At 67.5% G+C, this 23643-nt stretch overlaps 3 protein-coding genes across 4 annotated transcripts in view; 2 read left to right on the forward strand and 1 right to left on the reverse strand.

The window, feature by feature from the left end:
• Positions 1-3564, forward strand: part of Ccdc57 (coiled-coil domain containing 57) — an 82785-nt gene extending 79221 nt beyond the window's left edge. For both annotated transcript variants that reach the window (XM_042668717.1, XM_042668719.1), the window contains one exon: positions 3272-3564. In XM_042668717.1, the coding sequence (XP_042524651.1) occupies positions 3272-3486 (215 nt within the window). In that variant the 3' untranslated portion in view covers positions 3487-3564. The remainder of the gene's footprint in view (positions 1-3271) is intronic.
• Positions 3565-4811: 1247 nt separating this feature from the next.
• LOC122098336 (basic proline-rich protein-like) lies at positions 4812-7458 on the reverse strand. The gene is made up of 2 exons (XM_042668712.1): positions 6775-7458; positions 4812-6137 (listed from the first exon to the last, which is right to left on the reverse strand). The coding sequence occupies exons 1-2, from the start codon at positions 7456-7458 to the stop codon at positions 4812-4814; spliced, it is 2010 nt and encodes a 669-aa protein (XP_042524646.1).
• On the forward strand, positions 6783-22434 carry Fasn (fatty acid synthase). Its single transcript, XM_042668716.1, has 43 exons — positions 6783-6805; positions 7593-7723; positions 8250-8402; positions 9470-9643; positions 9779-9979; positions 10089-10211; positions 10285-10400; positions 10489-10623; positions 11164-11626; positions 11711-11895; positions 12107-12296; positions 12608-12702; positions 12906-13040; positions 13118-13321; positions 13422-13537; positions 13689-13861; positions 13935-14126; positions 14199-14279; positions 14360-14539; positions 14619-14798; positions 14880-15083; positions 15323-15627; positions 15717-16100; positions 16190-16354; positions 16431-16549; positions 16622-16776; positions 16865-17077; positions 17164-17314; positions 17395-17573; positions 17646-17765; positions 17853-17975; positions 18106-18329; positions 18404-18605; positions 18708-18859; positions 18949-19040; positions 19126-19277; positions 19608-19853; positions 20010-20189; positions 20332-20556; positions 20640-20860; positions 20941-21039; positions 21166-21417; positions 21546-22434. The coding sequence occupies exons 2-43, from the start codon at positions 7597-7599 to the stop codon at positions 21681-21683; spliced, it is 7524 nt and encodes a 2507-aa protein (XP_042524650.1). The 5' UTR covers positions 6783-6805; positions 7593-7596; the 3' UTR covers positions 21684-22434.
• Positions 22435-23643: the final 1209 nt, after the last annotated feature.

Genomic DNA, 23643 nt, shown 5'->3' on the forward strand with positions numbered 1-23643 from the left:
AGTCCTGTTGTCCCCACGCCAGGCCAAGTGAGATCAGACCAAGGGCTGCCTGGCGCCTAGTGCCCAGGGCAGGGCTCCTGCCAGCCCCCTGCAGGGCTCGGCACACGCTTCCACGCGCTATACCCTCCGTGAGCCCTGCTGTGGCCAGAGCAGGCAGGGCAAGAACCGTCCCACAGCCGGCAGGCAACGCGGCTGGGGCCGCGGGAGCCGACCCTCAGCCTCTTCCCCGGGCCGGGTCAGGCAGCGCAGGCCAGCCCCGCTTTCCCACTGTGGAAAGCCCAGAGGTGTGTGCTCTCCCACACAGAGGCCGGTGCGGCCGGGATCCCTGTGGTGCAGGGCGGGGGGACAAAAACGGGGGACTGGGGCTAGGGCTCAGCGGTAGAGCGCTTGCCTAGCATGCATGAAGCCCTGGGTTCCATTCCTCAGATACACAGAAAAAGCCAGAAGTGGCACCGTGGCTTATGTGGTAGTGTGCAAGCCTTGTGCAAAAGAAATTCAGGGACAGTGCCCAGGCCCTGAGTTCAAGCCCAGGCCTGGCAAAAAAAAAAAAAAGGGTGGGGGAGGGAAGAAACATGGGGTGGGGACCCAGGCCACCACTGCCTGTGGTAGGAGAGACCCAGGCCACGCCCACAGCCCACCAGGCCACGCCCACAGCCCACCAGGCCACGCCCACCGCCCACCAGGCCACGCCCACCGCCCACCAGCCTCGGAGGAAGCGCAGGGGTGCAGCAGCCACACGGGAGGGAGCAGCGCTGGAGGAGGCTGGCCAGACCACGCAGGCCCAGCAAGTTCCAGACCCCGATCCTTCCAGAAAAAGGGGTTCACAGCCAGGTGGGGTAGCACCCATCTACAGTCCCAGCTACTCAGGAGGATTGTAGGTCTTAGTCAGCTGGGGTAAGAAGCACAAGTGATAGAGCACAAAGAGGCTCAGGGACAGCGTCCAGGCCCTGAGTTCAAGCCCCACAGCTGACCAGACAGAACAGAAAGAGAAAAGTTAGCTCAATGTCCTATCTGAAAAATGAACAAAACAGAGCTGTTTTGTTTGCCCAGCAAGCAGGAGGCCAAGTTGGGGCCCCAGTACCACGGCAAAGGAGTTCAGGGTGAGCTCCCAGGAGGCTTGGAGCACAGGCTGTCCCACGGGAGAGCCACCCCAGGGGCCTCTGGGAAGGAGGCTGGTGCGGAGGGGCAGCTCATCCCCTGGAGACAGGACTGGCTGGACCAGCTGGGCCCAGGAAGCCCTAACCAGAAAGGCCCTGGACAGCCTTGGTCTGGGAAGTCCCCAGCCCTGAAGGCAGGCTCTGCAGCACTCGGCCGCCAGCCTTCCGGAAGGCATCCCTGTGCATCTGCTCAGCGTGGTCCCAGGGCCGGGCTCCGTGATCCTCTGCGCAGAAACTTGGGCAGCTGCCTAAGACCAGCTTGGGGGCAGAGAACAGCTCAGGGCCAGGAGGGTGGGCCTGGAGCTCCCGGGTGCTTGGCGCCCCACCTGAGGCACCAGCCTTCTCCAATGGGTTCTTCTAGGCTCCCACAGCCAAATGTGTTCCACCCGAGGCATGGTGGCTCACGCCTGTCATCCTAGCTACTCGGGAGGCTGAGATCTGAGGATGGAGGTTGGAAGCTAACCTGGGCAGGAAAATCTATGAGACTCTTATCTCCACCAGGAAGCTAGACATAGAGTAATGGCTCAAGTGGCCCGAGGCCACCGAGGCCCAGAGTTCAAGCTCCAGGATTAGCACAGGCACACGCACACGTGCGTGCACACACACCAGAGTCCTGCCTTGAGACCCTGGGGGAAGGAAAACCTGTGAGGGACCACTCTCTGTTAAGAGTGAGAGAAAGGCCTTAAATATTTCACAGAACTTTCCGGAATCACATGGTAGGCCAGAGGCAGAACAGAGGGAGCAGAAGGCAGGTGTAGGGAGCCTGTACTTGGCAAGGTATGCATCCAGATTTCCCCAAGGCCTCTTCAGAGCTTGGTGAAGAAATCGCAGCCTGCTGGACAGAACAGGTCGGGTAAGGAGCAGCCAGAGAACACTGACAGCCCAGCTGCGCGTCGGACCTCAGCCGGGCAGCCCAGCACGCAGGTGGGATGGGCTCAGCTTGATGTCTCCTGGCCAGGGAACAGTGAGGCGGGCCCTGAGAGCCTGGCCAGCCTCGGGCCTCCCTCCCACGGGAGGCTCTGCAGGAAGAGGCACAGACAGACACGAGAGGGCCCCAAGTCTGCCCAGTTCTCATGCTGGTCTGGAAGGACCACCGGGGCTCCAAGAGATCACCCAGGCACGGCGTTGACAAGGGCTGGACAGGGCGCAGGGGGCGGGGCCTCTATGAAGAGGAGGGAAGGTCCTCGGCACCCAGAACTTCACTGAGCCTGCAGAGCAAGGGAGGCTGGCCGTGGGAAACGGGGCCTAGGCCGGGTGGGGGCAGCCTGCCCTCACCTCTGTGGCCGCAGGCTGGCTGGCTGCAGAGCTGCCACAGTGATCAACCCCTGCCCGGGGCCTTCCAGATCCTTCTCCTGGACACAGTTCCTGACCCCATGGGTCACGTCCCCCAGGTGTGCTGGCCCAGCCTTCCAGAGAGGGACAGCTTGTCTGTATTTTTAACACTATTGTCTTACCAAAGAAATACATCGTATAAAAATCTTCAAAACTGGGCTGGGAAGGTGGCTCAGTGGTAGAGCGCTTGCCTTGCGTGCCTGAGGCCCTGAGGCCCTGGGTTCGATTCCTCAGCACCACATAAGAAAAAAGCCGGAAGTCGTGCTGTGGCTCAAGTGGTAGAGCGCTAGCCTTGAGCTGAAGAGCTGAGGGACAGCGCCCAGGCCCAGAGTTCAGGCCCAACGACCGGACCAAAAAAAAAAATAAAAAAAATCTTCAAAACTCAGAAAGGCACGGTCAGGCAGAAGGGCTCCATGGTGGGGCGCTTACCCACCCTCTACCAGGCCCTGGGTTCCTCCCCGAGCCACGGCCACCAGGGCCCGTGCCGGACATGCCCCGGGTTGGCCTTTGCCCGTGTGTAGGAGAGCTCCCGCGTCCCAGGTCTGGGCCCGGCCCGCTCACCAGGGCAGGGACGGCTCCTCGGCGGCCTGCAGCGGGGTGGGGGCGGGGGCAGCCTGAGCATCCACACAGAACCTGGTGAACCTGGTGTGGCCTTTGCCACCGGGTGACCCAAGGCTGCCTCCGGATAGCCGGGCCAGGCCCCCACGGGTGGGGGCTCAGCGGCGTGGGTCCCCGCCCCTCCTGCCTCCTAACCGTGCACCTTCTCTGTTCCCCTGCCACAGAGCCCTCGCCGCCCTCGCCGCCGCCGCCACCAGACTGCCGTCCACAGAAGGCCAGCAGGAGCGCCAGCAAGCCGCAGGCAGCCTTCGCCGTCCAGGGGTCGAAGGTGGCGACTCAGCCCCGGGCCACACCTGCCAGGCCTGCCAGGCCTGGACCTGTGAAGTGCAGACACTGCCAGCAGCCCCTGGCCGTCCGCAACTACAGCCCGAAGGCCTGACCTCCCCGGCGGCGCTTGGGCACTGTACATTCGAGGGGTACGGGTCGGCACGCGGCCTGCAAGCTGGCATGAAGGGCAAGGCCCCCTCCCTGACCGCCCGGAGAGCTAGTAAAGCCCAGCGCCTCCCCGCAGCCGTTGGCCAGCAGAGTTGTCGGTCTTGTCCTGATTGGGAAATGGGGGTACCGGGAAGCCAGGCTTCCCTGGCAGGTGCACACCTGCCTGTGTCAACTGCACACAGCCACCTGTGCCGGCCATGCCGGGCAGCGGCCTTCCCCAGAGCCTGGAGAGGATGCGAGGCCGGACCGCGGAGCACGACCTGAGGGGCCTCCCAGGGGCGGGAGCTGTCGCTTAGGGTGCCTGACCCTTGGCGCCTACTGTGCACCCCCCAATCACAACAGCAGAACCTTCTGCCACCAGGCACCCACGGTGGGCACCTAAGGATGAGATGCGTGCACCACGAGAGCATGCCAGCCTCAGCCAGTGGCTCACCACCTGCAGTCCTAGCTTCACGGGAGTCTGGGACCTGAGGACCACAGTTCAGAGCCAGCCCGGCAGACAACCCTGAGGTGTTTGTTTTTTTTTTTTTTCTGGTTGTGGGGCTTGACTTGGTCGCCATCCCTGAGCTCTTTTTTTGGCGGGGGGGGGGGGGGGGGGGGGGGGGGGTCTGATCATGGGGCCTGAACTCGGCCTGGGCCCTGTCCCTGTGCTCTTCAGCTCAAGGCGAGCGCTCTACTAATTGAGCCACAGCACCACTTCTGGTTTTCTAGTGGTTTATTGGAGATAAGAGTCTCACAGACTTTCCTACCCGGGCTGGTTTTGAACCACGATCCTCAGATCTCAGCCTCCTGAGTAGCTAGGATTACAGGCATGAGCCATCCGTGCCTGGCCTAATTTTTTTTTTTTGGGGGGGGGGGTCCGGTCGTGGGGCCTGAACTCTGGGCCTGGGCGCTGTCCCTCAGCTCTTCAGCTCAAGGCTAGCGCTCTACCACTTGAGCCACAGCACCGCTTCTGGCTTTTTTCTTTTTGCTTATGTGGTGCTGAGGAATCGAACCCAGGGCCTCATCCATGCAAGGCAAGCACTCTACCACTGAGCCGCCTTCCCAGCCTCATCCCTGAGCTCTTTTTGCTGAAAGCTGGCACTGTACCGTTTTGAGCCGAGCTCTATTTCTAGCTTTTTGGAGGTAAAGAGTCTAACCGGTAGGCTTCTCTGCCAGGGCTGGCTTTACAACCTCAATCCTCAGGTCTCAGCCTCCTGAATAGGCAGGATTATAAGCGAGAGCTATGCCAGACACACAGCGTCTCGGGGCCTAGAGAGGGAGAGCTGTTCACAGTACAGCTTCCTGTGGAACCTTCCGGGCCTCAGTGTGCACTTGGGTGGAGTGGGGACTGGCCGGAGTGGCAGGGCCCAGGCGGAGGCCGGGCCGGGGTCTCGGGGCCCAGGCGGGAGGCCGGGGTCTCGGGGCCCAGGCGGGAGGTCGGGGTCTCGGGGCCCAGGCGGGAGGCCGGGGTCTCGGGGCCCAGGCGGGAGGTCGGGGTCTCGGGGCCCACGTGGAGGCCGGGGCCCAGGCGGGAGGTCGGGGTCTCGGGGCCCAGGCGGGAGGCCGGGCCGAGGCCGGGGTCTCGGGGCCCAGGCGGGAGGTCGGGGTCTCGGGGCCCACGCGGAGGTCGGGGCCCAGGCGGGAGGTCGGGGTCATGGGGCCCAGGCGGGAGGTCGGGGTCTTGGGGCCCAGGCGGGAGGTCGGGGTCTCGGGGCCCACGCGGAGGCCGGGGCCCAGGCGGGAGGTCGGGGTCTCGGGGCCCAGGCGGGAGGTCGGGGTCTCGGGGCCCAGGCGGGAGGCCGGGGTCTCGGGGCCCAGGCGGGAGGTCGGGGTCTCGGGGCCCAGGCGGGAGGTCGGGGTCTCGGGGCCCACGCGGAGGCCGGGGCCCAGGCGGGAGGTCGGGGTCATGGGGCCCAGGCGGGAGGTCGGGGTCTCGGGGCCCAGGCGGGAGGTCGGGGTCTCGGGGCCCACGCGGAGGCCGGGGCCCAGGCGGGAGGTCGGGGTCTCGGGGCCCAGGCGGGAGGTCGGGGTCTCGGGGCCCAGGCGGGAGGCCGGGGTCTCGGGGCCCAGGCGGGAGGTCGGGGTCTCGGGGCCCAGGCGGGAGGCCGGGGTCTCGGGGCCCAGGCGGGAGGCCGGGGTCTCGGGGCCCAGGCGGGAGGTCGGGGTCTCGGGGCCCACGCGGAGGCCGGGGTCTCGGGGCCCAGGCGGGAGGTCGGGGTCTCGGGGCCCACGCGGAGGTCGGGGTCTCGGGGCCCACGCGGAGGCCGGGCCTCCCGGTCGTCGGAGGGCCTGGCTGGCCCGCCTCCCGGCGGAATGGCGGGGAAGGCCGGAAGCCCGCCGCGGCTCCGGGAGGCGAGCAGCGGCTCCTTTGTTTCCATCGCGCGGGCGGGGGTCCCGGACCGCGAGCCGCGCCCGCCATCGGCCCCGGCGCCGCCCGCGTTCCGGTGTCCCGGCGGCCGCGGGGGACGGCAGGGGCTGGGGGCGCCGGGGGGCGCCCCGGGCGGCCGGCCAGCGGAACCCGGGGCTTGACCGGCAGTAACCCCACGAGGGGCGCCCTCGGCCAGGGTCAACGACCGCGCTTGCGCCGCCGGCGCCGGCCCCTCGCCCTATCGCCTAGCAACGCCCACCCGCGCGCCGCCATTGGGCGAGCACGAGAAGCCCCGGCTCCGGATTGGCCGCATCGAGGAGCAGGCCCCGCCCCCCAGCTCCGCGCGCTGCGACCGCGGCGGAGAGCGGCGAGGACGGGGCCTGAGCCCGCGTGGCCTCGGGACGCTCCCGGTGCTTGTCGGTCCCTTCGGGGGTGCTCCCCGGTGCGATTCTCAGTGCTCCCCAGTGCGGTTTCCCGCGCGGCCCCGCACGCCCGCCCCGCCCCGCCGGAGCGCCGCGCACACGTGGCCCCCGCGGACCCGGGGCGCCCGCGCGGACCCCGGCGTCCCCCGCCGTGCGCCGGGGGCGGGGTCGGAAGCGGGCGGGGGCCGCGCGCTCCCGCCCCGCGCGCGCTCCCGCGCGGGGTCCGGCCGGGGGGCGGCGCGCGCGGGCATCACCCCACCGGCGGCGGCGCGCCGGGTCCCGGGGCGCAGCCCCGACGCTCATTGGCCTGGGCGGCGCAGCCAAGCTGTCAGCCCATGTGGCGTGGCCGCGCGGGGATGGCCGCGGTTTAAATAGCGCCGGCGCGGCCTAGAGGGAGCCAGAGAGACGGCAGCGGCCCTCCGCTCCGCCCGTCCGCCCGCCGCCGCCGCCCGCCCCGCGCCCCGCCGCCGCCCGCCGCCGCGCCCAGCCAGGTACGGCCGCGCCGCGGGGCCCGGGCCGCGCGGGACCCGGCTCGGGGCCGGGCGGGGGGCGGCCGGGGGCCGCCGCCGTCTCTCCCGCCCACAAAGGCGCCGGCCGCCCCCGGGCCGCCCGCGGAGCTCCGGCCGCCGGGGTGGGGGGGCGCGGGCCGGGGGCGCCGGCGAACGGCCGTGTCACGTGGGCGCGCCGCCGGCCGGTGCGGGAGGCCGGGCGCGCGGGGCCGCGTGGATGCGCCGGCCGGGGGCTCGGGCCTCCTCGGGGCCCGGCGGGGGTGCGGCCGCCGCGCGCACGAGGCGCGGGGGCCTCGGCGGAAGTCACTGGGCCGGCCGCGAGCGCGGCGCGGGGCCTCCGCGCTGGGCCCCGGGCGGCGAGGCCCGGGCTCGGGGCCGGGGAGGTGGAGGTGGGCTGAGGGCCCGGCCTCGCCGGAGGGCGGCGGTTGAGCCAGGGGCCGCTTTACCCTGTCCGGGCTAGGCCTCGGCCCCGATCTCCCCGGGCCGGCTAGGGGAGGCGGAGGCAGCCCTGGCTCAGGGTGGCCTGCCCCGAGGGGAGCTCCTCGGCACTCGGCCCCCTCGCGCCTCCCCGACCCCTGGGTTGTGTGTCCCCCGTCCCGTTGGGGAGCTGAGGCTGCGGAGCACGGCAGGGTCATTCCAGGTCATTACCTGGGTGGGTACCACCAGGTCAGGGCTCCAGCACCGGGGAGGGCAGAGGCAGGAAGCAGTACAGCCGGTCAGGGGAATCTTCGCCACTGGACTAATGTTGGACCACGCGGCCAACCCACAGAACCATGGAGGAGGTCGTGATTGCTGGAATGTCAGGGAAGCTGCCCGAGTCGGAGAACCTGGAGGAGTTCTGGGCCAACCTTATTGGTGGTGTGGACATGATCACCGACGACGACCGGAGATGGAAGGCCGGTGAGCAGCCCAGCGGGACCTCTGGGGGGGTGGGCGGGCTGCAGGAAAGGTTCTGGAACTGTGGTGCTTTTTGGAGTAGGATGCTTAGGGGGCTTCCACACACAGCTGTGGGGCTGAGGCTAGGCTCACAAAGGACCAGCGTTGACATTCTGCGTTGAGCGACTTCCATCCCCATCCCTCCCTACCCCCCTTAGGCCAAGGGGACTGGGTCCCCCCACAGGGCCACCCCCTGCTCATGCTGGCAAGATGGCCTGTGCCCTGAGCTGGCACGCAGCACGGCCGGGGAGGCTGGCTTGATTCTCACGCCCAGAGCCGCTCTACCTGATGGACGGGGTGTGGGGTGTGAGTCAGCGTGCTGCAGCTGGCTCCGCCAGCCCCGCACCAGGCAGAGGGTCTCACAGCTGGGGTCCCCCACTCCCAGGGAACCTCTCCCAAGTGGCCTGGGTGCCTGGAGTTCAGCCTGGGTCCGGGGCCTGCAGTGCCCATGGGCTCCTTCAGGGGGCATCCTACCTGCTCTGACTCACAGGGCTCTACGGGCTGCCCCGGAGGAGCGGCAAGCTGAAGGACATATCCAAGTTCGACGCGTCCTTCTTCGGGGTGCATCCCAAGCAGGCGCACACAATGGACCCCCAGCTCCGGCTGCTGCTGGAGGTGGCCTATGAGGCGATTGTTGATGGAGGTGAGTTGGGGTTTGCTGTTGCTTCCCAGGGCCCTGTGGGGGAGGGGATCATGCACAGACTCCTTTCTGCCGAGGTAGAACTTTCTGGGATGGGGCCACTGTGCTCTTCTCAGCATTGGTGTACGAGGCCCTGGGTTCTTGCACTGCCAGAAGGAAAAGGAAAGAAAGTGCCGCAGCAGTGGTTTTCGTTCAGGAAAGCGTGGCATGAACCTGCTTCTCCCTGGTCGCGGCCCCAGTGTGGGCTGTGGCTCAGGTGGGGCCCCCCCAGTGTCCCAGACGTGCCCTGTCACCGGTCTGCTCATAGCCTGGTGTGCGGCTGGTCTGCAGGTGCGGGTGGAGCTGCCGCTCTGGCCTGCTTGTGAAGAGCCGCGCTTTTCCCCGTACGGCTATCCAGATGGCCCTGTCCACTCAGCTGCCCAGCAGCCTGGGGCACAACCCAAACCTCTCCTGGGCCAGTCTCCCAGTGGGCGGCCAGCGTGGAGATGACGAGGGTAGGCCTTGGTCTTTAGATGCCAGCTGGAACTGGGGTTAGCCATGGAGCCCAGATCCACACCCCAGCCTCGGCGCAGTGCAGGCCCAGCAGCGTGTCTCCCGCCGGCCTCCACAGTGGGGGCCTTTGCTTCAGGCCCTTCTGCTGCCCAGTCTCTGCGCAGCATCCTCTTCCTCCCCGGTCCGGACACTCGGCCTTTGTTTCCCCGCAACTCCTTATCTCAGTCTGTCCTGAAGCAGGCCGCCCTCCATGTCGGCCTGCTTCTTGCCCAGCAGGCTTGTCAAGCCTGCCAGTGACAGCGGCCACAGTGCTGCTGGGGACAGTGCTGGCCTCTGTCCTTGCTTTGGTTGCTCTTTGACCTGGGCCTTGGGGGCCCAGCCTGCCCCCTGGTGCCCCACTTCTTCTGTAACCTACTTCTCGGTTCTCAGCTCTACCTGGGCTGGCTGCCCACCCCTGGCAGTACCTGCTCAGGCCTCTTGGGCCTGCTGGGAGGGGCCTCTCGCTCTTACCCCAGCCTGCTGGGTTGAGGGCCCGAGGCCTCCACTCAATAGCTGGGCCTGACTGCCGCTTCTGACAGGCATCAACCCTGCCTGGCTCCGAGGGACACACACCGGCGTCTGGGTGGGAGTGAGTGGCTCAGAGGCCTCTGAGGCCCTGAGCCGAGACCCGGAGACGCTGCTGGGCTATAGCATGGTGGGCTGCCAGCGCGCCATGATGGCCAACCGGCTCTCCTTCTTCTTTGACTTCAAAGGTAGGGCGTCCCAGCCTCAGGTCGGGGGGGGGGGGCAGCACTGCCTGGCTCTGGGTCGCCGAGGTGAGCCACGTGCTGCTTGGGCCAGGGTGGCCGCCCCGGGACGCCCACACCTGCCCCTGGCCCTGCCCACAGGGCCCAGCACCGCCATCGACACAGCCTGTTCGTCCAGCCTGCTGGCCCTGCAGAGCGCCTACCAGGCCATCCGCAGCGGCGAGTGTCCCGCTGCCCTGGTGGGCGGCATCAACCTGATGCTGAAGCCCAACACCTCAGTGCAGTTCATGAAGCTGGGCATGCTGAGCCCCGAGGGCACCTGCAAGTCCTTCGACGCCGAAGGTGAGGCGGCAGGGTAGCCCTGGGCGAGACCTGCCCTCGTCCTGCCAGGAGTGGGCTCATGGTCCGTCCCCGAGTGGCCGGGCCCTGCTGAGGCTCTGCTCCACCCCAGGAAATGGGTACTGCCGGTCGGAGGCCGTGGTGGCCATGCTGCTGCTGAAGAAGTCCCTGGCTCGACGGGTGTACGCCACCATCCTGAACGCTGGCACCAACACAGACGGCTTCAAAGAGCAAGGTGGGCGCAGGGACTGCGAGCTGCAGGGCTGGGGCGGCCACAGGGGCTGACGCTGGCTTCCCCCGCCACGCAGGTGTGACCTTCCCTTCCGGGGAGGTGCAGGAGCAGCTCCTGCGGTCCATGTACCTGCCGGCCGGGCTGGACCCTAAGGCCCTGGAGTATATCGAGGCCCATGGCACCGGCACCAAGGTGAGGAAAGGCCCCCCCTGGCCCCCACCTGTGACGCCCCGCCTCTGCCGGAGGCCTCTTGGCTCATCCTTCACCTCCCGCCCCACAGGTGGGCGACCCCCAAGAGCTGAACGGCATCGATGAGGCCCTGTGCAGCTCCCGCAAGGACCCCCTGTTGATCGGGTCCACCAAGTCCAACATGGGGCACCCTGAGCCTGCATCGGGGCTGGCAGCCTTGGCCAAGGTGAGTGGGACAGGCTCCGGGCCTCCCTGTCGGGACGGCTAGCCCCACAGCCACACTGGCCTGTGCCCTGACTTACTGCCAGCTGGAGACAGGAGCCCCAGCCTGACTCCTGGGGAATATGGGGTCCTGCTGAACGGTTTGATGGCTTAACTGGGAACGGTTCAGATGGGATTAGGATTAGACACTGGCTGGGGGCAGGCACGTCTCCGGGGCTGGGACCATGTGCTGGACTTGAGAATGGGAAGAGGCCTGGGGCCGGCACAGGCAGATAGCTGTTCTGGAGTGCCCACACTTCACCGATGACGACCTGCACCCAGCCCAGGGGCCGGGGCTTCCAGCCTGGCCCTGCTGAAGAGCAAGGGGTCTGCATGGCCTGTCTGGAGGGTTAGCGTCCCGTGGGGGGCCCCCCTCCTTGGTTCCCATCAGGGTGGGGACCACAGGGCACAAGGTCCAAAGCAGGGAGCGTCTTGTGTTGACCACTCCCGTGTGCAGCTCCCAGGTGAGGGCAGTCAGGTGCCCCCTGTCATGCTCCATCCACAGGTGCTGCTGTCCTTGGAACACGGGCTTTGGGCCCCCAACCTGCACTTCCACAACCCCAACCCTGCCATTCCAGCCCTGCGTGACGGGCGGCTGCAGGTGGTGGACCGGCCCCTGCCTGTCCGCGGTGGCTTGGTGAGCATCAACTCGTTCGGCTTTGGCGGCTGCAACGTGCACGTCATCCTGCAGCCCAACACCCAGCGCCCCCCCGAGCCCGCCCCCCACGCCGCCCTGCCCCGCCTGCTGCAGGCCAGCGGGCGCACCCCCGAGGCCGTGCAGAGCCTGCTGGACCAGGGCCGCCGGCACAGCCAGGACTTGGCCTTCCTGAGCATGCTCAACGACATCGCAGCTACCGCTCCCACAGCCATGCCTTTCAGGGGCTACGCGGTGCTGGGCGTGGAAGGCGGCAACCAGGAGGTACAGCAAGTCTCCACAGGCAGGCGCCCCCTCTGGTTCATCTGCTCAGGTGAGTCCCCCTTCGAGCCCATGGGGTCGCTCCCTGGCGCAGGACACGGCTATGACTCTAGCCCTGACGATCTGTCTGGAACAGGGATGGGCACGCAGTGGCGTGGAATGGGGCTGAGCCTCATGCGGCTGGACAGCTTCCGTGACTCCATCCTGCGCTCAGACGAGGCCTTGAAGCCTTTGGGAGTGAAGGTGTCGGAGCTGCTGAGCAACCAGGACAACTCTTTTGACGATATCGTGCACGCCTTTGTGAGCCTCACGGCCATCCAGGTAGACGCCCACCTGGCGCCAGGTCTGGGGTCCCAGGGCTCTGCCCCGCAGCAGAGCTGCAGTCACCATGCCACTCAGCCATGTCCCTGCTCGGTCGTTGGGCACCATGTGCCTTTAATTGGGCACAAGTCCAGGCTTCCCAAGAGGCCTGGCCCACCGAGCTCGGGCGGGGGGGGGGGGCCCGACCTAAGACGCCCTGTCCTCCCCACAGATTGCCCTCATCGACTTACTGACCTCCGTGGGCCTAAAGCCAGACGGCATCATCGGGCACTCTCTGGGGGAGGTGGCCTGCGGCTATGCCGACGGGTGCCTGTCGCAGGAAGAAGCTGTGCTCTGTGCCTACTGGAGAGGCCAGTGCATCAAGGAGGCCAAGCTCCCGTCCGGCTCCATGGCAGCTGTGGGTAGGTCTCCCCCGGGGCCGGCCCCCGGGCCCCCTGCCCCATGACTGCTGTGTTACCCGGGGGGACTCACTCCAGCCGGGACTGGGCAGCAGGATGAGGCCCTGGCAGTCCCCGGTGAGGACGAGGCCCTGCACTCCCTCCTGGGCTCACCTGCGACCTGCCCATGCCCCTCCCCGTGTGGGAGCGGATGAGGCGGGGGCTGGATGGCCTCCATTCATGTCCTTTCTCCTCTGAGCCCCATCAACGCCCTCCCTGCTCAGGAAGGCAGGTGGGTGGGCCCGGATCCCCTCACGGCCAGGCTGTGTTCACAGGCTTGTCCTGGGAGGAGTGTAAGCGGAGCTGCCCCCCCGGTGTTGTGCCAGCCTGCCACAATTCCGAGGACACCGTGACCATCTCTGGACCTCAGGTGGGCCCCGTGGCGGGGCGGGCCCCATGTGTCTCCCTGGCTCTGTGGACCAGGCCCCGGTGTCGGCTCACCAGGCCACACACATCCCCAGAGCTCTGCTGGCCCCGGGGGAGCTCTGCAGCCCACCAGCTCCAAGACCTGGTTTGAGTGGGGGGCCCAGGACACCGGCTGCCAAGGCCCCATTGACCACCTGTTCTGCCCAGGCCTCAGTGAGCAAGTTTGTGGAGCAGCTGAAGCAGGACGGCGTGTTCGCCAAGGAAGTGCGGACAGGGGGCATTGCCTTCCATTCCTACTACATGGAGTCCATCGCCCCCACGCTGCTGCAGGCCCTCAAGAAGGTGGGTGCCGGGGGTTTCTTGGCCCCCGAAGGTTGGAGTGGCCCGGGCAGTGGGTGCTGACTAGCTCCTTTGTGCAGGTGATCCGGAGTCCCCGGCCTCGATCAGCGCGCTGGCTGAGCACCTCCATTCCGGAGGCTCAGTGGGGGAGCAGCCTGGCGCAGACATCCTCCGCAGAGTACAACGTGAACAACTTGGTGAGCCCCGTGCTCTTCCAGGAGGCCCTGCGGCACATCCCGGAGCACGCCGTGGTGCTGGAGATCGCATCCCACGCCCTGCTACAGGTGTGCACCCGCCTGCCTGGGGGAGGGGCTGGGGCCAGCCCTGCCAGCTTGGGGGCGGGGACATGGTGGTCAAGCCCCCCTCTGCCCCGCCCGGCCCCAGGCCGTCCTGAAGCGAGGCGTGAAGACCAGCTGCACCATCATCCCCCTCATGAAGAAGGACCACAGAGACAACCTGGAATTCCTCCTCACCAACCTCGGCAAGCTGCACCTCACTGGGTGAGCGCCAGCTCCTCTTCCCGCCCATTGGCCGGCCGCATCTGTCCATACGCACGCACATGCGCAGCGTCCGCACATGCACACACACACCCCGGGCGTGGGGCGTGGGCAGGCCAAGTGCACTGCTCAGAGCTCCCTTTCCCCGTGCTAGCATCGACGTCAACCCAAACGGCTTGTTCCCACCCATGGAGCTGCCCGCCCCCCGCGGGACCCCGCTCATCTCCCCTTCTATCAAGTGGGACCACAGCCAGACCTGGGATGTGCCAGCCGCCACCGACTTCCCCAGTGGGAACAGCTCCTCGTCCGCCACCATCTATAACATCGGTGAGTCGGCCTGGCCACGGGTGGGCTCCTCCGGGTGGATGGGCAGCCGCTGAGCCCCACTGCCTCCCTGCAGACACCAGCCCTGAGTCTACGGACCACTACCTGGTGGACCACCGCATCGACGGCCGAGTCCTGTTCCCCGCCACGGGCTACCTGTACCTGGTGTGGAGGACGCTGGCTCGCAGCCTGTCCCTGACCCTGGAGCAGACCCCTGTGGTGTTCGAGAATGTGACTCTGCATCAGGCCACCATCTTGCCCAAGACAGGTGAGGGCGTCTCCGGGGAGGGGCAGGAACTGGGGGGGGGGGGGGGTGCCGACTAACCCCGCCCCTCCACAGGAACCGTGTCCCTGGAGGTGCGGCTGCTGGAGGCTTCCCACACCTTCGAGGTGTCTGACAGCGGGAATCTGATCGTGAGCGGTGAGTCGACCAGCCGGGCCTGGGGGACAGGGCGCTGGCACCAGCCCACTCAGACCAGGGCCCTCCTGCTCCTCACTCAGGAAAAGTATACCTGTGGGAGAATCCAGACCCCAAGCTCTTCGACCACCCCGAAGGCCTGGAACCCGCCGAGCCCGCCTCTGCCCCCCGCCTGACCCAGGCAGACGTCTACAAAGCACTGCGCCTGCGCGGCTATGACTACGGCCCCCAGTTCCAGGGCATCCTGGACGCCAGCCTCGAGGGTACGTGAGGGCATCGCGCGGCTCTCCTGCAGGCTAGGGCGGTGAGGCTTGAGGGGGCTGACCAGTCCTTCTGCCGCAGGGAGCTCGGGCAAGCTGCTCTGGAAGGACAACTGGGTGACCTTCCTGGACACGATGCTGCAGGTGTCCATCCTGGGCCTGAGCCGGCGCAGCCTGCACCTGCCCACCCGCTTCACTGCCATCCACATCGACCCCGCCACCCACTTGCGCAAGCTGTACACGCTTCAGGGCCAGACCCAAGGTAGCTGGCCCCTCCCCGGCCCATGTACTGGCCATGTCCCCGCTGGGCGCTGCCCACTCACGGCCACGTACACCCCCACAGTGGCGGATGTGGTGGTGAACCACTGTCTGAGCAGCACGGTGGCCGGCGGCGCCCACATCTCGCGGCTCCACACGTCGGCGGCCCCACGGAGGCAGCAGGATCAGCTGACACCCACCCTGGAGACGTTCTGCTTCACGCCGCACGTGGAGCCGGGGTGCCTGTTGGAGAGTAGCGCTCTGCAGGAGGAGCTGCGCCTTTGCATGGGTGAGGCCCTGCCTGGCCAGTGCTGGGCCCGTGGCGGGGACAGGCCAAGGTCTGCGGCTGCAGCTGCGCCTCTGGCCTCATAGACCTAAACGGCCACTCCCACACACACGTCCTGAGGCCGCTACCGCTCACCCCAGCTAGCTCTCGGTTCCTCCTGCCGTCTACCTGGGGACAGGCCACAGTGGGCTCTGGGAGGCAGCGGGAGCTTCATGGGACACGGCCCCCTCTCCCCTCCGCAGGGCTGACGAAGGCTCTGCAGATCAAGGCAGCCCAGCAAGGGTTGAAAATGGTGGTGCCTGGGCTGGACGGGGCCCAGGCCCTCCGGGAGCCCTCGCCGCAGGGGCTTCCTCGGCTGCTGGCGGCTGCCTGCCAACTGCAGCTCAACGGGAAGCTGCAGCTGGGCCTGGCCCAGGCCCTGGGCCAGGAGCGGGCCCTGCTGCCCGAGGACCCCCTGCTCTGCGGCCTGCTCGACTCACGGGCGCTCAAGGCCTGCGTTGACACCGCCATGGAGAACCTGCCCAGCCTCAAGATGAAGGTGGTCGAGGTAGGCCTGTCTTTGGGTGCCGTTGGGTTCCGTGGTGTTTGCCCCGAGAAGCTCTCGGTTTTGCTAGTTCTCGCTGCTCCACCCCCCAGGTGCTGGCCGGAGAGGGTCGCCTGTACTCCCGCATCCCGGCCCTGCTCAACACACAGCCCATGCTACAACTGGACTACATGGCCACTGACCCCCTCCCCCAGGCCCTGGAGGCTGCCCACCCCCAGCTGCAGCAGAGGGACGTGGCTCAGAGCCAGTGGGACCCCGCCGGTCCCGCCCCCAGCCACCTGGGTGCCGCCGATCTCCTGCTGTGCAACTGTGCCCTGGGGCTGGGCAGCCCGGCCCTGGCGCTGGGCCACATGGCCGCTGCCCTGAAGGAGGGCGGCTTTCTGCTGCTGCACACCCTGCTCCGGGGGCACGCCCTCGGGGAGACCCTGGCCTTCCTCTCCTCGGAGCCACAGGATGGACCCTGCCTACTGAGCCAGGTACTGCTGCGGGGGCCGGTGGGGCGGGGGGGGGGGCTGGGGGGGGCCTGGCTGGTGGCTACATCACCTCCACTCACTCCCACGTGCAGGAGGAGTGGGAGAGCCTGTTCTCGAAGACCTCCCTGCGCCTGGTGGGCCTGAAGAAGTCCTTCTACGGCACGGCGCTCTTCCTGTGCCGCCGGCCCGCTCCCCAGGACAGCCCCATCCTCCTGTCGGTGGAGGACCCCGGCTTCCAGTGGGTGGAGTCTCTGAAGGTGGGTCCCGGGAACCGCACCTGCGCCGCATGCCTGGGCCGCAGCCCTTCCCAAAGCTGATTTCCTGTTTCTGCAGAACATTCTGGCCGAGTCATCTCCTCAGCCTGTGTGGCTGATGGCCACGGACTGCCCAACCTCAGGCGTGGTGGGCTTGGTGAACTGTCTCCGCAAAGAGCCAGGCGGGCACCGGATTCGGTAGGCGAGCTGCCCGGCGCGCTGCCCCGCCCCTCCCCCCTCCCTAGCCCCTTCATCGCTGGCCGTCCACAGGTGCGTCCTGCTGTCCAACCTCAGCCCCGCATCCCGTGTCCCCACGCTGGACCCCGGCTCGACGGAGCTGCAGCAGCTGCTGGCCAGCGACCTGGTGATGAATGTGTACCGCGACGGGGTCTGGGGCGCCTTCCGCCACTTCCCCCTGGAGCAGGGTGAGCGCTGCCCGCCTGCCGCGGGGCACAGGGAAGGGGCCTGGGCCCTGGCCCGGCCACCTCAGCAGCCCTCCGCTCTTGTCTGCAGACAAGCCAGAGGAGCAGACGGCACACGCCTTCGTGAACGTCCTCACGCGGGGGGACCTGGCCTCCATCCGCTGGGTGTGCTCTCCCCTGAGGCACGCCGCGCCCTCCGGCACCGGCCCAGAGGGCACGCAGCTCTGCACCGTCTACTACGCCGCACTCAACTTCCGGGACATCATGCTGGCCACGGGCAAGCTGTCCCCCGACGCCATCCCAGGTGCCGGCCGGGTCGGTGCTCTGGTGGGAGGGGTGGGCGGGCACTGGGACCTGTGCTCATCCCTGACCCCCCCCCCCGACCCCCAGGGAAGTGGGCCACCCGGGACTGCATGCTGGGCATGGAGTTCTCCGGCCGGGATGCCCGTGGCCAGCGTGTGATGGGGCTAGTGCCGGCGGAAGGCCTGGCGACGTCTGTCCTGCTGTCACCGGACTTCCTCTGGGACGTGCCGTCCAGCTGGTGAGGGGGCGGGCCGCCGAGGGGGCGGGCCACCGAGGGGGCGGCCAGCAGCCCTGAGCGGAGCCGTGCTGTGTCCCCAGGACCCTGGAGGAGGCGGCGTCCGTGCCGGTGGTCTATGCCACCGCCTACTACGCACTGGTGGTGCGAGGTCGGGTCCGGCGCGGGGAGTCCGTGCTCATCCACTCTGGCTCGGGCGGCGTGGGCCAGGCCGCCATCGCCATCGCCCTCAGCGTGGGCTGCCGCGTCTTCACCACCGTGGGTAAGGTCCCCCCCCCCCGCTGGGGGCCGGGCCCTGGTTCCCTGCCCGGGCTCACTGTGCCTCCCTCTGCAGGCTCTGCCGAGAAGCGGGCATATCTCCAGACCCGCTTCCCCCAGCTGGACGACACCAGCTTCGCCAACTCGCGGGACACGTCCTTTGAACAGCACGTGCTGCGCCACACGGGAGGCAAGGGTGAGGCCCCCCCCCCCCCCCCCGTCCCCCAGCGGCCCCGGCCTGGCCCCCGGTGTGGGTGGTGAGAACCCCCATCTCCTGCCTCAGGTGTGGATCTGGTCCTCAACTCCCTGGCGGAGGAGAAGCTGCAGGCCAGCGTGAGGTGCCTTGCTCAGCACGGCCGCTTCCTGGAGATCGGCAAATTCGACCTTTCCAACAACCACCCACTGGGTGAGATGGTGGCTCCAGGGGCGGGGGGGGGGGGGCGTGTGGGTGAGCCCGGGGAGGGGGCGGGGGGGGGTTGAGCCGGGGGAGGGCGGGGGGGGGTGAGCGGGCTGTCAGCACGCACGCCTCCCCCCAGGCATGGCCGTCTTCCTGAAGAACGTCACCTTCCATGGCATCCTGCTGGACGCGCTGTTCGAGGAGGCCAGCCCCGACTGGCGGGAGGTGTCGGTGCTGCTGCAGGCCGGCATCCGTGAGGGCGTGGTGCGGCCGCTCAAGCGCACCGTGTTCCCCAAGGCCCAGGTGGAGGACGCCTTTCGTTACATGGCCCAGGGCAGGCACATTGGCAAAGTCCTCATCCAGGTGAGTGGTTGAGGGGCCCGGCTCTGCCTGGGCAGGGAGGGGGCGGCCGCTGAGCGCCTTCTGCTCGGCGGCAGGTGCGTGAGGAGGAGCAGGAAGCCCTGCTGCCAGGTGTGCAGCCTGTCAGGATGTCGGCCATCGCCAAGACCTTCTGCCCAGCTCACAAGAGCTACGTCATCACGGGTGGCCTGGGCGGCTTTGGCCTGGAGCTCGCGCAGTGGCTGGTGCAGCGCGGCGCCCAGCGGCTGGTGCTGACCTCGCGCTCCGGGATCCGCACGGGTAAGCTGCTGGGGCGGGGGGGATGGGGCACGCCCCGGCCCTCCCCCAGGGGCCCCGGGAGGCCCGGCTGCCGCATGGCTGCCGCATGGCCTTTGTCCCCAGGCTACCAGGCCAAGCAGGTCTGCGAGTGGAGGGGCCAGGGCGTCCAGGTGCTGGTGTCCACCCATGACGCCAGCTCGCTTGAGGGTGCCCGGGCGCTCATCGCTGAGGCCGCGCAGCTGGGCCCTGTCGGAGGCGTCTTCAACCTGGCCATGGTGAGGAAAGTTCTGGGCACCAAGTGCCTCTGATGCCTGGGGGAGGGGTGGCGCCCAGGACCGCGGCCAGTGCTGAAATGACCCCACAGGTGCTGAGAGACGCCATGCTGGAGAACCAGACCCCAGAGCTCTTCCAGGATGTCAGCAAGCCCAAGTACAGCGGCACTCTGCACCTGGACAGGTGGGTGCCCTGCCCGGCCACCGGGCTGCCTGCGCTGGGGGTCCCGGGGCCTGGTGCCGGCCGAGAGTGACAGAAATGCCCGCAGGGTGACCCGGGAGGCCTGCCCAGAGCTGGACTACTTCGTGGCCTTCTCTTCAGTGAGCTGTGGGCGCGGCAACGCCGGTCAGACCAACTATGGCTTTGCCAACTCCACCATGGAGCGCATCTGTGAGCAGCGTCGGCATGACAGCCTCCCGGGTAGGTTCTCTTCACCCACCCCGCTGCCCGCCCTGCTGCCCCCCCTGCCCGCCGTTCACCCCGCTGCCCGCCCTGCTGCCCCCCCTGCCCGCCGTTCACCCCGCTGCCCGCCCAGCCCCGCTCACCTGCCCACCGTTCACCCCACTGCCCGCCCAGCCCCGCTCACCTGCCCACCGTTCGCCCTGCTCACCTGCGCGCCGTTCACCCCGCTGCCCGACCCGCCCGCCGTTCACCCCGCTGCCCACCCAGCCCTGCCCCACCCTCCCGCCGTTCACCCCACTGCCCACCCAGCCCCGCTCACCTGCCCGCCGTTCACCCCGCTGCCCACAGGCCTTGCCGTGCAGTGGGGTGCCATCGGGGATGTGGGCATCGTTCTGGAGGCAATGGGTACGAACGACACAGTGATCGGGGGCACACTACCGCAGCGCATCACCTCCTGCATGGAGGTCCTGGACCTCTTCCTAAACCAGCCCCACGCCGTCCTGAGCAGCTTCGTGCTGGCAGAGAAGAAGGTCGTGTCCCGCGCAGACAGCGCCGGGCAGCGCGACCTGGCAAAGGCCGTGGCACACATCTTGGGTGAGCCGCAGCCCCCGGGTCCCCGCCCAGCTGGCGCTGGCTCTCTGAGCTCAGCCTCAGGGTCTGTGGCCAGGCAGGGCTGTGGCGCTGGCTGGCCGTCTCGGTAGGGGCAGCGCAGCCCCCAGCCTCCCTGACACCGCCACGCTCCCTTCCCAGGCATCCGGGACTTGGCGAGCATCAACCTGAGCAGTTCGCTGGCCGACCTGGGCCTCGACTCGCTCATGGGCGTCGAGGTGCGCCAGACCCTGGAGCGCGAGTACGACCTGGTGTTGTCCATGCGGGAGGTGCGGCAGCTCACACTGCAGGAGCTGAAGGAGCTGTCCTCTCCCTCCCCTGGTGCGTGGGGCTGGGGCTGGGGCTGGGGCTGAGGCTGGCTCTCCTTCCCCGGTGCAGGGCCCCGGGTATGGGGTCGGGCACGGGCAGCAGAACGGCGTTCTGCGTGTCCGTGGTCAGCCTGGAGGCTCTGTCCTACCCACAGAGCCGGTGGACCTCAAGCCCAAGGAGGAAAGCTCGTCCTGGAGCCGGGACCTGCTGAGCACGCTGCTGGTGAACCCCGGGGGCCCGACCCTGACGCGGCTCAACGCCGTGCAGAGCACCGAGCGGCCCCTCTTCCTGATCCACGCCATCGAGGGCTCTACCACTGTGTTCCATGGCTTGGCTGCCAAGCTCAGCGTGCCCACCTACGGCCTGCAGTGCACCCAAGGTACGATGCCCATCCCCCTCCTCCTGGCGGCAGCCCTCCCCATCAGAGCCCCGCTGAGCCCCAGTGCATAACCTTCCCTGCAGCCGCACCACTGGACAGCATCTACAACCTGGCGGCCTACTACCTCGGCCACATGAAGCAGGTGCAGCCTGAGGGGCCCTACCGAGTGGCTGGCTACTCCTACGGCGCCTGCGTGGCCTTCGAGATCTGCTCCCAGCTGCAGGCCCAGCAGGGCTCGGCCCCCACCCACAATAGCCTCTTCCTGTTCGACGGTTCACCCGCCTATGTGCTGGCCTATACCCAGGTGAGGGCCGCACGGCCGGGCTCATCTCCCAGGGGTCCCGGCCACCGCCATACCTGCTGCAGCTGCCCCTCCCCCCACAGAGCTACCGGGCAAAGATGACGCTGGGCTGTGAGGCGGAAGCAGAGGCCGAGGCCTTGTGCTTCTTCGTGCAGCAGTTCATCGACGCGGACCACAAGACGGTGGGCAAGGCCAGGGCCAGGAGCTGCGGCTTCTAGGGCTCCGCACCCCGAAGACCCCGGGCAGGCCTGGAGACGCAGGGGAGGGCGCGGGCAGGCGGGGCTGCGGCTCATAGGCCTCTCCCACAGTTGCTGGAGGCCCTGCTGCCCCTGAAGGATCTAGATGCACGAGTAGCTGCCGCCGTGGACCTCATCACTAGGAGCCACCAGAACCTGAGCCGCCACGAGCTGAGCTTCGCCGCAAAGTCCTTCTACCACAAGCTGCACGCTCTGGAGCTGTACCGGCCCAAGGCCAAGTACCAGGGCAGCGTGACGCTGCTGCGGGCCAAGACCGGCGGGGCCTGCGGAGAGGACCTGGGCGCCGACTACAACCTCTCCCAGGTGAGCAGCCGTGCGGGCCTCGGGCCCTGGAGGGGCTGAGCGGGCCTGGCAGGGGAGGGGCCAGGCGGGCCTCAGGCTGCGGGCCCGGCAGGGGGTGGGCCTCGGCCTCAGGTCCCGTGCCACTGCAGGTGTGCGACGGGAAGGTGTCCGTGCACGTCATCGAGGGCGACCACCGCACAATTCTGGAGGGCCAGGGCCTAGAGTCCATCGTCAGCATCATCCACAGCTCCCTGGCCGAGCCGCGTGTCAGCGTGCGTGAGGGCTAGGCTCTGCCTGCCTGTGGCCACGCTCCACACCTGCCATCAGAAACTCCAAGCCCGGCCACACCTGTGCGCCGGCCGGGAGGGTCCTGCCGGTGGGACCCGAGGCCCGGCACTGCTGCCTCTCGGCAGCCGCTGGCAGCAGGCCTGGCCCGCGTCCCACCCCACCCACCTCCCCACGCAGGCGCCGGGACCCAGCGCTGACTTGGAGACGCCCGGTCTGTGAAGAGTCAGCAGGGCCGGCGGAGCAAGCTGAGCCTTTGTACCGTGTGGGGCTTGCCACACTGGTTGGTTTTTTTTCTCCACTTGTTTTCCTATTTATTGCTGGGAGGCCCTGGGGCCCGTCCCCTCCAGAAAGACTTCTGGGTGGCCCTGTGCCCCTTCCCTGCACACCGCATGTGGTGGCACCAGTGGCGGGAGCCCCTTCCTTCTAGCCACGCCCCACTCCTGCCTGGAGCAGGGCAGGGGAGGGAAGAGCTGCTGTCCAGGAATGAGGGCCCCAGCAGGGACGTGCCCCTTCCCCCCCACCCCCCACCCCAGACCCGGCTGCCCATGATGCAGAGCCAGCCTGTGACCCTGCGGACCGCACCGGGCTTCAACTCCTCTCCAAGAAACGATTCCGATGGACACTGGGGCTTTGGAACTATGTAAAAAGCCATGTCTGGATCGTGTTCCATTTTTACATCAGTTTAGTAAAGTGCTGCTCTTGATGCCCTGTTCCCCTTCACATTAAACTGCACGGGAGTGCTGGCCTCCACTTGGTTTCTCCTCTTTGTGACTGCTGCACACCTGGGCCAAAGCCCAAGCCCGGGGGCTGTGTGGGACCTCTGCATCCCCGCAGAGCACCGCGCCTGGACCCCTCGGTGCCAGAGAGTCCAGCGCGGTTGCCGCCTGCTCCCTGGGCGCCCTCCCCAGGAGTGAGCCCATGTCCTTGAAGTTGGCCTGTGGTGGGCAGGCACGGCTGGAGCCCAAGCCTCCTGCAAGGCCCACTCGCACACTTGTGGGGTGCCAGCCGAGAGCCCTGAGCCCCGCCCCAGAGGCACACAAGCGCGGGCAGCGTGGGACAGGGATGGGGACAGGATCCGGGAGCCAGGCTGAGCCCTGAGATGGCAGCCAGTGTCCCTGACCTGAGTGCCTACTGGGTTAGTCATTGCACGGCTGCTACAACAACGCCCACGACTACACATAAAATCCACAGCCCCCGAGAGCTGTGGTGCTGAAGCAGCGGCCCCTGAGGAAGGCAGATCAGATGAGCACTGGTCTCAGGCCAAGCCTGGAAACCACCCGATCAAGCCTCCACTCCAGGGGCTTGAACTCAGGGCCTGGGAACTGTCCCGAGCTGCTTTTGCTCAAGGCTAGAGCTCTACCACTTGAGCCACAGCACCACCTCTGATTTTTTCTGTGTATGTAGTACTAAGGAATGGATCGCAGGGCTTCATGCATGCTAGGCAAGCGCTCTACTACTGAGCCACCTTCCCTGCCCTCCATGAGCTCTTTTGCTCAAGGCAAGTGCTCTACCACTTTGAGCTGCAGCTCCACTTCCAGTTCTCTGGTGGTTAATTGGAGATTAGAGCCTTGCACACTTTCCTGCCTGGCCTGGCTTTGAACCATGATCCTTAGATCTCAGGCTCCTGAGTAGCTAGGATTACAGGTGTGAGCCACCGGCATTGGCTTTGGTGAGACTCCTATCTCCAATTAACCCCCAGAAAACAGGAAATAGAGCTGTGGTTCAAAGTGGTAGAGCATTAGCCTTGAGTGAAACAACTCAACAGTGTTGAGTTCAAGCCCACAACTGACCAAAAAAAAAAGGGGGGGGGAGTACCTATTTATTGAAAGTCCTAGAAAGGAGCAGAGTCAGCGGGGATGGGGAGAGGAGGGCGCACAGAAGGCCGGGTGGGGAACAGATACCTTCCTGATTTTACTTGTGAGTTTCACCAACATATGCCTATCTCCAAACATGTAATTA

Source organism: Dipodomys spectabilis, unplaced genomic scaffold, assembly GCF_019054845.1.
Source record: "Dipodomys spectabilis isolate Male_0828 unplaced genomic scaffold, ASM1905484v1 ptg000476l, whole genome shotgun sequence".
Classification (NCBI taxonomy): Eukaryota; Metazoa; Chordata; class Mammalia; order Rodentia; family Heteromyidae; genus Dipodomys; species Dipodomys spectabilis.

Bases quoted from the DNA above. Each gene is read 5' to 3' on its own strand.
- LOC122098336 (XM_042668712.1), bottom strand. From the start codon at position 7,458: ATGACCCTGCCGTGCTCCGCAGCCTCAGCTCCCCAACGGGACGGGGGA. The intron at 6,138-6,774 runs GCGCGGGGCGGG...GGGCGTTGCTAG, and splicing joins CGGCGGCGGGCGGCGGCGGG to GCGATAGGGCGAGGGGCCGG.
- Fasn (XM_042668716.1), top strand. From the start codon at position 7,597: ATGGAGGAGGTCGTGATTGCTGGAATGTCAGGGAAGCTGCCCGAGTCG. The intron at 11,896-12,106 runs GTAGACGCCCAC...TCCTCCCCACAG, and splicing joins TGAGCCTCACGGCCATCCAG to ATTGCCCTCATCGACTTACT. The intron at 20,557-20,639 runs GTACGATGCCCA...CCTTCCCTGCAG, and splicing joins CGGCCTGCAGTGCACCCAAG to CCGCACCACTGGACAGCATC.